The sequence below is a fragment of the Rhinolophus sinicus genome, linkage group LG11 (genome assembly GCF_036562045.2).
Source record: "Rhinolophus sinicus isolate RSC01 linkage group LG11, ASM3656204v1, whole genome shotgun sequence".
Lineage (NCBI taxonomy): Eukaryota > Metazoa > Chordata > Mammalia > Chiroptera > Rhinolophidae > Rhinolophus > Rhinolophus sinicus.
Genome location: NC_133760.1, coordinates 71,113,428 through 71,130,489, shown reverse-complemented (window position 1 = coordinate 71,130,489; position 17,062 = coordinate 71,113,428). Strand labels below are relative to the sequence as shown.

Here is a 17,062-nt window from a genome sequence, read left to right as displayed (position 1 = left end):
AGGGCAGGGTCCAGGGAGCTTATCGGTTGGTGAGCACACAGAGATTTGGGGAGAGGGGTGCATTCAGAGAAGCTCCATGCTCTTTCCCCATACCCTGTCCTATGCATCTCTTCCATCTGGCTGTTTCTGAGTTAAACTCTTTTATAGTAAATTAGTAATCTAGTTAAGTAAAATAGTTCTCTGAGTTCTGTGAGCCATTTTAGCAAATTACTCAAACCTCAGGAAGGGTGCTGGTAACCTCTAATCTGTGGCTGGTCAGTCAGAAGCACAGGCAACAAGCTGGGTTCGGGACAGTGGTTAAAGGAGTGGGGGTGGGGGCATAAGACGATCTTGTAGGAGGACCGAACCCTTGCTTAACCTGTGGAATCTGATGCTGTCTCTGGGTAGAGAGAGTCAGAATTGAGCTGAATTGTAGGACACCAGCTGGCGTCAGAACATTGGTGACGGGAACCTTCCCCTCCCCCAACACACATTGGAATTGGGTGATCAGAATCTTTAGGTCCTTAATTTAAGCTTCTTGGGTTCACATTCTAGTCCCTCCTCTTATGACTTCTGTGACCCCAGGCAGGTGGCCAACCCTCATTGTCAAAAATGAAGATAGCAGTTTGTATCTCATAAGTTTATTACAAGAACCAAGTGAGTTAAAGCGTTGCACCCGGCATGTATTAAGCTGAATGTTATATGACTTCTAAAAACAGCCATTATTATTTTTTTACTAATTTAATAAAATAAATGCTATGATACAACAGGCATGTTTGGAGATGCATTTCTAAGTCTGTTCTACTCTTTAATCTAGATCCAGGAGACTTCCAGTGTACTAGAATATAGTAAAAATAAAATCTACCTCATAGTGTTGGACACCTTAGGAAACCCTGGCACATAACACAGTCTTAATAAATGTTGGTTATTATAATTATTCCCCAGGCAAAAACCTGATGAAGAAAACCCAAGGTCTCAAGGGGACATCCCCTTAATTGAGTAGGAAACCCAAGTCCTCCTAGAAGTCATGCTGCGTGGATAAATGTTAGAGAGAAGGGTCTGACAGACTTTGGGTCCAAACCAGGACAGCCTCTGAGGTGGAAACTGCCAGTAGTGAACCTCCATTGAATTGAAGGATTCTCATTTGCTTCAAATCCTAACAGGATGCTAAGCTTCCTGTGAAGGTAAACGGCCACAGACTCTGATCTTTAGGTCGCCAACACAGGTAAGCCAAGCCCACATTCTAACCCTGAGGAGACCCTGGTTCATTTGTTCATGGTCAGCAAATATGTTTCGAGTACCTAGTGTATGCCAGGAATACAGTAATGCAGAGATGCAGTAATATACAGGTAGACACAGTTCTGTTCTCATTAAAGTTGCTCAAAGAGGAGAATTTGCCTGTGAAATATTGATGGCCTTTATATATATTTCAGAGAATCTAGCAATAGAACTGTTATTTTGTCTTCAAAAGCTTCTTGCAATATGCAGGTCCTACCACTTTGTGACTTTATTTTTAAACTTAAAATTGGGACATTAAAAGTTAAACACCACAGTTCTTCACATGAGCACCGCTTACTCAGTGGACACAGAAGGGTGATCACAAGGTTTTACATGATGTTCAACGACACCTCAATTACTTGTTGGTCCCTGGTTTAAGGAATTCTCCTCTTACATAAAACTGATTGCCGGGAATCAAACCCTCAGGCTCAGACATCTGAGGTGTAAGTGCTGTTCATATTTCCACTTCCTCTGTAAAGTCCAAACGCCATGGAAAACCAAGCAAGATCTATGATTTCCTTCCTACCTTCTCTCCTTCCTTCTATCCTTCTGTCCTTCCTGCTTTCCTTCCTCCCTCCCCTCTTTCCTTCCTTGTTTCCTTCCTTCCCTCCCTCCCTCCCTCCCTCCCTCCTTCCTTCCTTCCTTCCTTCCTTCCTCCCTCCCTCCCTTCTTTCCTTCTTACGTTCCTTCTTTCTGCCATCCTTCCCGCCCTCCCTCTTTCTTTGATGCAATACCAATCAACAAGATGTCTTTTGGTACACTTCCTTATAGTTTATATATGTGGCACTGATTTGTTATAGGAAACTAGCTTGCAGAGAAGTTATTTTGCCAGTCACTTATTTTACTATTATTATTATTATTATTATTATTATTATTATTTTCAGGTGTACTAAGCAATGTAATAGACTTTTCACCCCTCACAAAGTGATAACCCCCCCATCTACTATGTACCCCTCTGACATTGTATATAGCTGTTACAATACCATTGACTATACTCCCTATGCTGTACTCCACTAATCTGAAAAATATATGCACCCCTATATTTATTGCAGCCATTTATTTTTTTTGTTTTGTTTTTGCTTTTCTGGGTTTGAGGATCATGATCTAACTTCTTGTTTGCTTGAACTGCTGTATCTGTTATGGCTCCTGTTTGCAACAACCAAACTTTCCAGCTGTTTCCTTGTTTTGCAAGACATCCCCTAAGGTTTGGTTTCTCTAAGTTATTGCCTACGCCCAAACTTTCTGACATTCTCTCAGCTCAAAATATACTCCTGATCTTTCTTATCTAAGAACATAAAAAACAAAGCAGGCTTAAGACATTAATCACTTCTCAAAGCAATTATAACTGAGTAGGAAAGATATAAATACCAATCACAATAATAATAAACAATCATTACAATAATTGCACAGTAATATAATGATGGCATAGGCAATATTATTGTAATAATTATATATAGGTATTATATATTAATATCATATATTATATATCTATCTGTACGTGTGTGTGCATAGTAAAAACATAGTGCTAAAAATCACAGACACACACTAAGGGCTGTGAGAATTCAGAGTAGGATAAGATTGAGGATTGCATTACTTAGAAAGGGTTTAATCAAAAATAATAGTTAAACATGGATCTGAAGGATGAGTAGGACTTAGAAAAGAGAGATGGACAGAACTCTTCAGGAGGAAGATTGGCATAATCAAAGAGTCAGAAAACACAAAATGTTCTTTGGGACATCAAAAAGCCCTCTTTTCTGTCCTTTTATTTTTTTCTCCAGGAATTGCACAGTACACTGAAGGAGAGAGTAAGCCAGAAGATTGGAAAGGGGGAAAGGAGACAGGGTGTGTAGGGTCAGGAGGAGGAGACTGGACTTGGACATGACACCTGCCAGTGTGAGCCTAGCAGGCACCATGGGATAGCCTTTGGATTCACACCTTTGTGAGGTGTTCCCACTAGGGGAGCACCTGAGACTCAGTGACAGCCTTAAAGGGAAACATTAAGATTTCTCCCTAAGTGTCCCCAGAATGACATATTACAAACTGCCAGTGTTGATTGAATGGTACATATTTTTCATTCTTAAATAAATATTGTCAAGTGTTTTATATTCCAGGTCATTGGCTATCTGCTATTTTACATATTGAGGCTACGTATGTGCACACTGTGAATAGACATTTTAATTGTATTCCATTCTACTTTTTAAACGTCTAAATATATGATAAACATAAGATATACTTTAACATAAGGAATATGAAGCTTTCCTTTAGTTATTGTTTTCATTGACTAGAAGTTAATCCAGCATCATTTATTTAATATCCCATTTTCTCCTCACTTACTTGAAATATTTTCATCATACATTGAATTTCCTTGCTATCTACTTGGTTCCATCAATGAATTTGTCTATTTGCACACCATGATCACACTTCTTTTACTTTGTTCTTTTTTAAAAATTAGTTTTACTGAGATATAATGTGCATCCAATTAAATTCACCCATTTTAACAGCAGATTTTGACAAACTTTGCCAAATATATACAGTCATGGAACTAATACCACTGTGACAATACAGAATATTTCTATCATGCTGAAAAGATTTCTTGTGTCCCTTTGCTATCAGTCCTCTCCCTATATCCTCCAGTCCCTGGTAACTGCTGGTCTGATTTCTGTCCTTATAATTCACTTCTAAAATGTCATATAAATGGAACCATACAATAGCTTTTATGCCTGGCTTCTTACACTTAGCATAATGCTTTTGAGAATTCATCCATATTTTTTTGCATATATCAGTTCTTTACTTTTTTCTTTTCTTTTCCTTTTTTTTTTTTCATCTCTGAGTGGTATTCCATTTATATCACAATTTGTTATCCAGTCATCAGTTGATGACATTAGGATTCTTGTCAGTTTGGGGCTATGCTAAATAAAGCTATTTTGAACACCTGTATACACACCTTTCGTGGACATACATTTTTATTTCTTTTGAGCAAATACAGTACTTAGGAACTATTGAGTGATCCAGAAAGCGTATGATTTAAAAAAAAGAAAATGAGAAACAGAAACTCATAGACACAGTTAATAGTTTAGTGGTTACCAGAGGGTAAGGGGGGTAGTGGGTGGGAGATGAGGGTAAAGGGGATCAAATATATGGTGATGGAAGGAGAACTGACTCTGGGTGGTGAACACACAATGGGATTTATAGATGATGTAATACAGAATTGTACACCTGAAATCTATGTAATTTTACTAACAATTGTCACCCCAATAAATTTTTAAAAATAAATAAATAAATAAATAAAATACAAAATAAAAATAAAATAAAATAAAAAATAAAAATAAAGTCATTAGGAAAAAAGAAGAAGAAGAAGAAGAAGAAGAAGAAGAAGAAGAAGAAGAAGAAGAAGAAGAAGAAGAACCTATCACACTACTTTACAATGTGACTGAATCATTTTGTATTTCTAGAGTGTGAGTGCCAGTTTTGCTGTATTCTTGTCAACACTTGATATTGTCAGTTTTAAAAATTTTAATCATTCTGGTGGGTATGGAGTAGTAGTTCAATATGGCTTAAATTTGCATATCTCTATTGAATAATGATGTTGATTACCTTCTTGTGTGCTTAGTAGCTCTTCTAATATATATTCTTTGGTGAAGTCTCCGTTTAAATCTTTGGCCTATTTTTTTCCTTTTAATTAGGATATTTGCCTTCCTACTATCCTGTTCCTATTATTATTATTATTATTATTATTATCATTATCATTATTACTCTTATTATTATTGAGTTGTAAGTGTTCTTAATATGTTTTCAACACAAATACTTTATCCGATCCATGTTTTCTTCCTAATCATACAGCATGTGCTGGTCATACTTACATTAAAAGTACTTTTCCTGTTATTTCAAATTCTTTAGAGAATTCTGCCTTCTTACATGAAAATGCACAGTCTAGTGAAATAGGTGAAGTCTCTCCAATGAAAATCAATGATGTTCTGATGAAAATTTTAAGTAAAGGAAACAGCACGGTCATATAATTTCTGTGTATATGAGCACTTCATTTTTAAATATAATCCTTTATCTATTAGCTAAGCAGAGCCTATCAAATCATCCATCTCTTCCTTATCCTGCCTAATGCCTTTTCTTAGAATGACTTTCTGTCAGAGTCTTGACATATTGGTCATCCTTTCGACCTGAGTTTTTATTGCTCTAATGTACCTCTGCTCTACTTAGGAAGGAAATGATTATTAAAAAAACATAATAAACGCATCCACATGCTTTCATTAGAGTTTATTACTTATTAGAACTAACCATATTGATTTCACATGATTGAGCAATAAGAGACTCTGAACATCACCAGGGACCACATCTCATTCAAATTTCAACTCTTGGATTGTGTAGAAGAAGACCTCACCCATGACAGGGACTTCATAAATCAAATATGGATTTTCTCAGATCAAATTATGGCAGAAATCCTTCCAAAATGCCTGTGCTACCTACTGCCCTAAATACTATAAGCACAGAGAGTTCTCTTTGCTCTGTGAGGATATCTTCTGGCAGAACCAGCAGAACCTCAGTTTCAGACACACTGTGGCTGACCACTGGGCTCCCATGAAGAGAACTTAAATATCTCCTAGAATTCAGCCACAACCCATGAATCTGATACAACAAACTCACAAATATATAAGCCAGCTTAGAACTCTCCTTCAAATCCAGACACATAGATACAGCTGCCTGCTTGAGATTTTTCCTCAGATTTCTCCAAAATACCTCATACAAACTCACAATCCTTCCACTAAAACATGGTCTTTTCGTGAATAGCACCGTTATTCATCCAGCTGCACTGGCAAAATCTAGGAGTATTCCTTAACAAACTCCTCTTCTTCACCCCTATATCCAATCTACTATCAAGTCTTTCTGGTTTTATTACTGAAATAGCTTTTGATTTTTTTTTCCCTTTCCATCTCCAACCTATCGACACTGTCAACATCACCCTAATGGAAGCTACCATCACCTTTTGCCTTCTAACTGATCTTTCTGAATTCAGTCTTACTCTCTTCCAGTCCTTCTCCACATTGTGGCAAATCTGATTCATCACTTCCCTCTTCACTGGCTTTCCATTTTCTTAAGGTAAAGGCACAGCTGCCTAATGGGCTCCAGATCTGTGTTCTGTCTTCCCCCAACTCGCTCCCCAGTTTCCTCACACGTTAAGGTTCCTGCCATCCCTTTGCTTCAGTGATGCTGGCTTTCACTTCTTATAGTTATTATATTTTTACCCCAAGTACAGCGTTCATGCAGGCTCTTTCCTCTGCCTAGAATGAAATTCCCTCTCTTCCATGACTGGTTAATTCTTGTTTATCCAAAAATCTCAATTGATTTCCTCAGGGAAACTTCCTTGACCTTGTAATTTTACGTTCGTCTATAAGCTCATTTTCTTAATGCCTATCCTTTACCCACATTCATGTTTTATGATGACTTACTATTTTCCCCCAAAACCTAGCATAAAGTATGTGCTCAAAAAATGTCAGAGAAAGACAAATACCGTATGATTTCACGTATATGTGGAAGCTAAAGAACAAAATAAATAAACAAAAGAAACAGAAATGAACTCATAGATACAGAGAACAAATTGATGGTCGCCAAATGGGAGGGGGGTTGGGGAGATGGGTGAAAAAAGGTGAAAGGGATTAAGAAGTACAAATTGCCACAGGGATATGAAGTACAACATCATAGGGAGTATAGTCGATAATATTGTAATAACTATGTATGGTGTCGGATGGGTACTAGATATATAGGGGAATCACTTCGTAAGGTATATAAATGTGTAATCACTATATTGCACACCTTTAACTAATATAATATTGTATGTGAAAAATAGTTATTAAATCTACAAATGAACAATTATTCCGCTGACTGAGCCTCTGTCCACTCATAATGTGTAAGTCTTCCTTCAAAGGTCTTCTCCCGCACTACCTTCACCTGATTCTGACATACTTTAATAACCCCAGCTCAAGCCACCTCCTGTCTAGCCTACAAACTGCTTGAGGGAAGGAATCCTGCTTTTTCCATGTATATAATTTCCACAAAGCCTAGTGTAATGTTTTGAATGTAGCAGCTGCTCAGATAGAACACTGTGGATGCATGAAGGGAGGGTATGAATGAATGCATGACCTACTCAGCCTAGTCTTGCTCTGTTACTCGGACTCCTTGGTACCGAGTCTCTCAGCTATCTAGTTTGATGTAAAGTTTTTGCTATCTAATATTTCCCTAATTTCTTGAACAGTCCTACCTGTCGCCTGTCTGACCTAGCTTCAAGCTGCAGACCATAGTTTGTACAGATTCCCAGCACAATGCGATGCAAAGCTGGTCACCCAGCCTGTACAGTCTCCCATGGCACCCCCTTTTGGCTCTGGAATGCTCTTTCCCACTGCTCCTTACAGATGTCCTGCCCCCACCTATCTCAAGGTGCGTGTATCTGCTCTTCCTCCTGTGGAAGGGCCTCCCTCTTCTGCCATGCCTTTGGAATTTATCTGTCTTTTTAAAAACTGACTTCATGCACTTCATTCTACTATGGAAAGCCAGCAGTATATGTTGTGGTAAGGTGCACACTGGTTTGGGGTCAGACAAACTCACATTCAGTGAATTCTGGCACTGCTAACTCTGTGGCCTTGGTTGAATTGCATAAGCGCTTTAAGAATCAGTATCCGCATTTATAAAATGGGAATAATAGGAATATGCTGTTTTCTCTTTGAAAGTAGGAATAATAAAAAGGGTTGTTGTGAGGACTCAGTCAGAGAAGGCAAACAAAGTGCTTTGCACAGTACCTGACATATAGTAGGCACTTAATGCTCAGTAAATGGTAGCCATTGCTGTAATAATGATAGTAATTGATAATAAAAATTTTAAACACTGTGGCTATTTAGCCCACACTGATCTTTCTTTTCTCAGTGAAAGGCAGCTCCACACATCTTGGCTGTCCTTGTTCTCTTATTGTTTCCTGTGTGTAGGCTTCCTCCTCAATTCAATCATAGCCTCCTAGAGGGCACCCTACACAAAGCCGCTGCATCGTAGGGGTCCTGTACAAACTCGCTGATTGGTTGATGGGTTTCGCCTTCAGGCTGCTAAAATAAAACCCAATAACGTCACCAAGGGAAACAGTTCAGATCAGGAGTGGGCCCCTTCTGAATCCTTCAAAATCTAATTAAGCAGAGGAGGTTTGTGCGGTAGCACCAGACACAATGCAAGAGGAGAACAATTCATGTTCTTGTCGAAATCAGAATGGAAGTCGTTCCTCACATCAAATGTCCTCAACCTAAATGACAGAATGAGATACACTGTTCTCCCCATAAAGTTGAGAGTGGTACCTTTTCAATATTTGGCTTTTGTATACATTCATTTATCTTCGGACCGGAACTTTCTTTTCTGAAGCCACAGATTGATTTGCTTTTAACACCTGTGATATGAAACTCTTTCCTCATTCTGCTGAGGATAATTAAGAACATTCACCACATCCCATGGCAAACAGAGTAAGGATGCTCACAAAACATCCAGAAAACAATGAGGGATATAAGTGAACAAAAGTCATTTCACACATTTGTTCTTTGAACTTATTACAAATGCGCCCACAGTTTACCTTTTAGAATGTAGAATTCATCACGCATAACACTTGGCTTAAAGGGATGAATGTATTACCCAAAGCACTTCTGGGAAAGCGAATTATAACTACTGGAAAAGAAGGAAGCAAACTTCCCCAGGGATTTTGTGAGTACTTTGTTTGCCTTCTCCTTTTCAAGCAAGCACTTATTTAAATTCTCCTTTCCTCGCCACTAGCACCACCATTTCCTCTCTCCTGGTGCTCTGCCGCTCTGTCCTATTAGAGCCACTTTTGTCTTCTACAATATCCTCAACAACTCACTTAGGTTTTGCTTCTCTACCTTTCCAAACTTACCTGGCATCTCCAAGTCCCATGCTAATCTAACATACTAACATTAACATTGTCACATTCCTCAGTAGCATTACTGAACAATCAGTATTTGTGCATGGTAATGTGCTAAACACTTACATACGTGACCTCATTTATCCACCCAACACATCTATGAGAAGCCAGTCTTTCATCCGCACTGAAGAATGAAGTTGTTTATCTCCATGCCCCATCAGCCACTTGCCAACCCAGCTAAACACTGGATCCTACCATGGCAGGTACTGTTTCGTCACCAGTGTCTAAGTCAACTTGCTGACTTAAACAATAGACATTTAGTTTTCACAATTCTGGAGGCTGGGACATCTGAGTTCAGGGTACCAGTGTGGTGGGGCTCTAGTGAAAGCCCTCTTCCTAGTTGGCAGATGCCTACCTTCTTGCTGTATCTTCACATGATGGCGAGAAGGTTCACCTCTGTTGTGTGTCTTCTTATAAGGGCACCAATTCCATTCATAGATGCTCCACCCTCATGACCTAATTACCTCCCAAAGGCCCCATGTCCAAATACCATCATCACATAATGGGTTAGGGCTTCAACACATGAATTTGGGGGGATATAAACATTCAGTCCATAGCACCTGGTATCCTGAAGTTGATGCTTCCCCAACTTGGGCTGCCATTAACTCAACAGCTTTCCTTACCATCTGAACGTCTACTGGTACTGCCTTTAACCCCTCTTATCCTTCAATTTTTTTCTTTTTATTCCACCAGCTCAGTTCGGATGACACATTACTCCCCAGCTGCTTTCTCACAACTACCTCACATGGACCATTCTTGGTAGTCTGCCATTACAACTCTTAACAACAATATATCCCCAGTCTTGTTTGCTCTGACATGCTAGCCCTGGTATGGAAATGTAAAATCATATATCATATATCAGCCAGGCAGGCCTAGACCCCAATACAGAATAATATATACATTTGCTCAACCCGTGCCAACCTCATCTGGGTGCTAATGCTGTTTGAAAACTCCTTTATCCAGCTCTTATTGATTTGCTGGTACCCTCCTTGCCCTTGGCTTCATATGAACTTGAAAGAAGTGGGATGGAAAAACCACTGGGAAATAGGCAATACAATTTATTTTGTCTCTTATTATTCCATTTTGTCTATTTCATGTGCATATGTCCTAACCTAAACAGTGTATTAGTAAGCTTCTATTTGATAACAGAAATAGTTAAGAAAATAGGCTCTGGAATCAAAATGTCTCTATTGAACATTGGGTTCAGCTTATACTGTCTATGTGACCTTGGGCAATTCCTTATTATTCTGTGCTTCATATATATATATATATCTTACCCTGTAAGGGTACTACTTACCCTGAAAGGTTGTTGTGAGTTAAAGGAGCTAATGCATGTAAAGTGTCAAGCATATTACCCAGAACATAGAAATTACAAAATACATATGACCTGCTAAAAATTACTGCTGTTATCATTATTATCATAATTGCTGAGTCTATAATGGTTGCTCAATAAATACAATTCAGTTGAAATGCAAACTGATTCATCTTCTCAAATTGAGGCCACTTCATGACAGTCATGATGACCCACGAGTAGATACAATTTTTTATTCAGTTGGTGCACTTTTGAGATGAAAGGAGATCCACAAATACTTTTACTGGGACAGCCGGCATAAACTATATCTGTTTTCTGAAAACCAGAATGCATGATCATGGGAAATGATACCCTTAGGGAATGGTTTTACACAGTTCAATTTAGCTCTGGAAACTCCTTTTCCAAATTGGTTTCAAAGATATAACACTTAACACCTGACCACAGCATACTGCCTAAGATTTTTATTGTCCAATATAAATTACAATGAGAATTTATTAATTCTCAAATCAGTAACTGTTAACTGTTTTTTATTCACTGGTGTTCTTGTTATGGGTAGCTGTTCATGCATGTTTATTTATAAATGAACCCTGGCCCAAAGCATCTGGAGAATCGAAAAGTGAATTCCCTAACCAGCACTGGATGTACCGATTTCTGTCATTATCCATACATAATAATGGTGTCTGTATATTGTCTGGAAACATCCATGTATATAAATCTTATCTTTACATGTATTCTAGTTTGTTTGGGGGATTTTTTTGGCTTTCTTTATAGATTAAATATCCCTTTTATGGTAAAGGCCACGTCTTGGGGGAAAAAAAAAGAGCATTGATTCTCCAAGTTAAAAGAAAAAATCTGATGCACTGATATCAAATAGAGTCTTATTGGTTCTGTCTTTTTTCTAACCTCCCTCTTTCCCATGCCCATCCAGTAACTTTAAGCACAAAATGAAATGAGGGATTCATAAATATTTGTTAACAGATACCACAATGCTGGCATTGGGGGAAAAAATCAGGTTTAAGCAATAAAAAATATAATCCAACTCATATTGCCTTTTTTTCTGTACAATCATTTTCATTCCTGTCACATTGAATGAACGGTGCAATGAATTCTGTGAGTCTCCACATATAATTTTCCTAAAGGAAAATTCATTTACAATGCCAAAAGTGAAAGGAAAACAAATGATTTTTTTCTTCTAACAATGGACCACTTCAGAGACTGCCAAAAGGCCTATTTCATTTGAAATAGTAACTTGTAAATTTTGAAAAATGCCCTTTCTCTTCACCTCTGCATTCTGTCCTATTTCTAACCTCATCACTATCAAAACAACAAACAAAGAGAGCCAGGAGTAGCAGCCTTTGTCTCAACCCCCATTCTTTCCTTACTTTCACTGCTAAAGTATGGAAGGAAATGTAATTTTCCTCCCCATAAGCAGTGCTGCCCTCAGGCTAGGTAAAGCTTTTTGGGGGGCAAGAGAGAATTTGCAGGTCTGTTATTGGGAAATCAGAGACCAGAGATGGATAACTTGTGCTATCTTACTACCTTCTTGCAGATGTCAATCCAACAACAGCCACCGGTATTTCAAATCGTCATCAAAAATAAAATGTAGGCAAAAGTGAATTTGAACACAGACATGCACAAAGAGAAGACGGTGTGAAGACACAGAATGAAGACAGCCATCTACAAGCCAGGGAGAGAAGCCTCAGAAAGAACCAATCCTGCAGGCACCTTAATTTTGGACTCTGTCATCCAGAACAGTGAGACAATAAATTTCTGGTGTATAATAAATAAATAAATACATACATACATAAACAAACAAATAAATAAAATGTAGGTTTCCAGATTTTTGTATTAATAACAAGACATTCTTTCCTGTCTGTGTAGATAAAACTACTGACCCAACTGGTGGAAAGCCCTATCCCTGAAGCTGTTTTTACTTATAGTAGAGTTGAAACTGTGGTCCTCCATCAACAGCCTCTATTCAGGGTTCTGCTGTGGCCGAACACAGAGCACGCAAGAATCATGGCTGCTTTTAAGGCCACTCTGCACAAAGTCGTCTTCCCCATTTCAGATACAGCTCGTCACTCACTGTACTCATGGCAGAACCCCAGTGCTGGACTACCTCAATGCTGTAATAACTTATAAGGAATAGAACATCCAAGCACGTGATATTGAGACAATTGACAAACCCAGGAGAAATCAACACAATAAACAATCCAAATGGTCACCCACAACCCCTAACTTTCTGTTTTGAGCATTATCAATTCCCTATCCTGTGCACAATTTCTTGAGGAGAGTGGAAATCCTTATTGCTTACCATTGTACAATCAACCCTTCATATAGATTATGGGCTACAGTAAGGTCTAGATAAGTAAACAATGAGATGAGAGGAGACCTCCCACCCCTAGGAAAGCTCCTGAACAAACGTCCATCCACAGTCCCATCCTATTCCTGACCACTTCCTTCTCTTCTGCTTCCTGGCTTGCGCTAAAATGCTGCCCTTTCTGGGAAGCCTCGCCTAACCTTCAGGTGGGTATGCACACAGTGGGGTGGGTGGAGGCCCAGCTAACTCTCCGGGAAGGTGGGGCCTGGTTCCCACCAGCTGACTGTGGTGAGGTGCCAGAGCAGCATCCTCAGGAGGGAGCCCCCTGCTGCAGGTCTCTGTGTAGATGATGGACCATGGATCCTGAGGAAAGGCGGGCAAGGACTCAGCCCCCACCAGGGCTCCTGACTCTTGAGCATACTTGTGATGGCGTTTATTCCCTAAGTCTGTCCACTCACTCAATTGTTCTAGAATGTTCTCTCAGCTTGCTCTTTTACCCTTGTCCCCTCTTCTCTTTCATTCCTGTCACCTGTCCTTGTCCTCTTTATCTTTCCACCCCTCCCCATTCCTTTGTTCTTTTCCAACAGACCACCCAGCACAACAACTGTTATATATTTAAGGAATATTTCGGAAGAGGTTATTCGGTGGCATTTTTCTCAGTTAAATGTCTGCTGCTAATAAATGGGAATAAAAAGTGGAGGAAGCTTAGTGACCTTTGTTTGAATATTTTTTCCTGATGTTCCTTTCCATCTTGCAGTCTGATAAGAATACTTCACTGGTGAGTTAAGTAAACAATTAATATCTACCATATTATGTGCAAAATTCATTATTTCAACATTTGAGAAAATTACATGAGCACCTTCTTCCCTCATAGATTACAGTCTGTAAGACAATGAACAAGTACAAAACAAACCTATATAATTGCAAATCATGATAAGTGCTATTATAGCAGGTCTGAATTCTAATGAGCCTAAAATGTCAGATTAATTTGTTTTCTTAAAACAAAATTAAACCTACCTATTAACCCCTAACTTATCAGGCTGGTGAAAAATTCAATCTCAGTCATTTTAGGGGCTACATCCTCCACCTCCCTACGGTTACAAAGAACCCCCCAAGGAAGATTTTCAGTTGCCTGGAAGCTAGTGTAGGAACCTGCAGTCTTCAGGCCAGCATAGCTGGGATTGGATTCCTGAAATCACTGAGCTGACACCATCCTGGATGGGCAGGTGGGCTGTCGCCTCCGTGCCTCACTTAAACTCAGAACTCTTAGCTGGGACAATGAATACATTTGTAAGGAACCCACATTGCTACAGACGCAATCCAGAGCCCTGCACACTGGAACTCTGACCCTTCCCAGAAATACTGTCAGCAAACTGAAACAGAACCCATTCCTCTGCCCCTTCCCCAGGCTTTGGAAATGTGTTCTTCCATCCTCCAACTCCCAGCTTCCAACACATGAGTCTTTCTTCTCTCCCCTCTGGACTATCCAGCATAATCTCCTCTTTGAAAGTTGGCCCTCCAAAAACCTGGGAGATAAAAATAAAGAAAACAAAACACAATAGCTAACAGGTGTTCTGGACCCCAATTCCAACATGGGGGCAGCTGGTCTCCACAGCACCAACAACAAGCGATTCTCCCAACACCAGCCGAGTGCCCTACAGTTCAACTCAATTCTGACACTCTCCATTTGGAGACAACAGGTTAAGCGTTCTGTTTTACAGGACGCCCCCCACCCCCACTCCTGTCATCAGTCACAAGCCAGATTGTTACCTATACTTCTGACCAACCTGCTATGGATCAGAAGTTCCAATGCCCCCAGCCCACGGGCTCAACTAATTTGCTAGAGCAGCACACAGAACTCGGGGAAACCTTTACTTATATTCACCAGCTTATTATAATAGGGTATGATAGAGGATACGGGTGAACTGCATGGAAGACTTGAACAGAGAAAGTATATGGGAAGGGGCACTGAGCTACCATGCCCTCCCCGGGCATACCATTCTCCCCACGTCTCCACAAGTTCACCAACCCGGAAGCTCTGTGAACCCAGTCTTCTGGGGTTTTATGGAGGCTTCATTACATACGAGCATGACTGATTAAAGCATTGACTATTGGCGACTGAACTCCACCTCTAGCTCCTCTCCCTTTATCTAGGCTAGGGGTCAGGACTGAATGTTCCGGTCCTCTAATCACATGGTTGATTCTCTGATAACCAGTCCCTATCCTTAAGTGTGGTTCAAAGTCACTTCATTAACCTAACAAATGATACCATTATCTCATCACTTCGGAGATTCTAAAGGTTTCAGAAGCTCTGTGCCAGAAAGAGGGGTGATGCCCAAATATGTATTTCTTATTATATATTACAATGGCTTTCATTATTTTGATTGTTCTATACCAGCAGAAAGAAGTGCAAATCAATATCTTACCAGATTACCCTGATAAAAGATGCAAGACATAAACAGGTTTACACTGAAAGACAGCAAGATGGCGCCTATACCATAAGAAGTCAGACAAGGCCTACCTGGAGGGGAGAGAGGTGACGAAGCCAGCTGTGAGGAGAGTCCGGCTAGGGAGCACTCTTGGTGGGGGGGCTATGATGTGAATGGCCTGGAGGTGGCCCCGAGCTCTGAGGGCTCCCAGACTGAAACACCAGTTTGAAAGAAGCTTATTAGATGGTGTAGAGTGTTATAAAATCAAGTTGGAAAGACTCTTTCCAAATACTAATCACTTATTGTACCCTTAAGTATACTGTCTCATGTAATCCTCACAACTGACCTTTTTAAAGAAATTCTATATAACTAGCACAAAAACAGATTTCCTGTCCTCAAATTGTTCATATTCTGAGGAAGAGACCCAAGCAAATAAACTCTAGAACACTGGTTTGAAGGTGAATGCCGTAAGTACCAGGAGCTATTAGGACATAGAAGAGAGAGACCTGGTCCAGAGTGAAGAGACCATGGAGTCTTTGGAGGTTGCATTTGGACTGAACCTTAAGGAGGGTGCCTGGCAAACAGGGTGAGGCATGTCATTCAGGTGGATTCACATGCATGCGGGATCAAGGGTGAGCTCTTTGTTCACTTACGGTATGCTGGAAGTTTCTCACAAGTCTCCATCGTATTATTCCATAGGGTTTGGTTAATTCATGATTTGGCATAGCATGGATTCTAGAGCCAGTCCGCCTTGTTTGGGAGTCATGGTGCTGCCATTTCTTAGTTGGGTGACAACAACAGTTTCTTTAAACTCCTGTGTCTCAGTTTCTTCGTCTGTAAAATGGGGATAATAATAGTGTCAAGCTCCAATGGTCTAATGGCAGGAGGATGAAATGTGTAAAGAACTGGTACATTAGTGTATCATACTGACTATGTAGTTCCTATGCCTAAATAGTGTCACAGCAGATCCTAAAACATTCCTTTTCATTCTTCGTTTCTTTTGAAAATGTTATACTCCATTCTTATATTGCACCATATGTTGTTAAATCACTCTCAGGGGGAAATAAAGTGGAATACTCGAGGTTTCCCATTTTTCCAGGAAGGCAAGCAGGAGCTATCCCCCCATGAATATGCCAATGCTTCTTCATAAGTTCAAGAGTCTTTACTCCTTTGATCATCATGTCTAAGATAGTAGGGAACTTAATAATATTCGTCAGACAACTCAATAAAGGAATAGATTCAATAAATGCTGACTTGGATTCTGGGGAGAAAAGCAGGAGCAAACTATTGTCCTTAGCTAGTGCATACACAAATCATATCTGCAATACATTAGAAGAAACAGTTCATGACTTGTGTGGCTAGGTAATAGAAGCAAAGTTCAGTTTAAAACATAACGCTTGAGTACCATTTTCACATCACTGCACAATCAGATTTAGAAATGTATCCCAAAGCTAGTGTAAAACTACTCCAGCATGAAAGCAACTCCTGCAGACTCTAGTCTCACTTCATCTGTCCAGTCCTTGTTGGATTTCTTGCCTGTATGATACATTTGTCATTTCCAACCCATGAAAAATCACCAGGGAGACTCGGCAATGTTCCGGCCTCCAGTCTGAGCCTCCCTCTTGAGTCTCCACAGGGTCCTGTGTGAGCGGCAGTGACAGGGGACGTTCACTGAAGGTCCCGCTCAGCAGAGTGCCCTCGTTCCTCTGGCATCAGTCACTGTGAGATTTTTCCTTTGGTTTCTTACGTTAACCTCTTTTTCTAACCCT

The 17,062-nt window shown here is 39.8% G+C and overlaps 1 protein-coding gene across 1 annotated transcript in view; it reads right to left on the bottom strand.

Annotated features, from left to right (window-relative positions):
• SLC13A1 (solute carrier family 13 member 1) overlaps positions 1-17,062 on the bottom strand; it is a 259,980-nt gene that overhangs the window by 106,225 nt on the left and 136,693 nt on the right. Inside the window, exon 2 of the mRNA XM_019750080.2 lies at positions 15,947-16,127. Within this exon, the coding sequence (XP_019605639.2) occupies positions 15,947-16,018 (72 nt within the window). The 5' untranslated portion in view covers positions 16,019-16,127. The remainder of the gene's footprint in view (positions 1-15,946; positions 16,128-17,062) is intronic.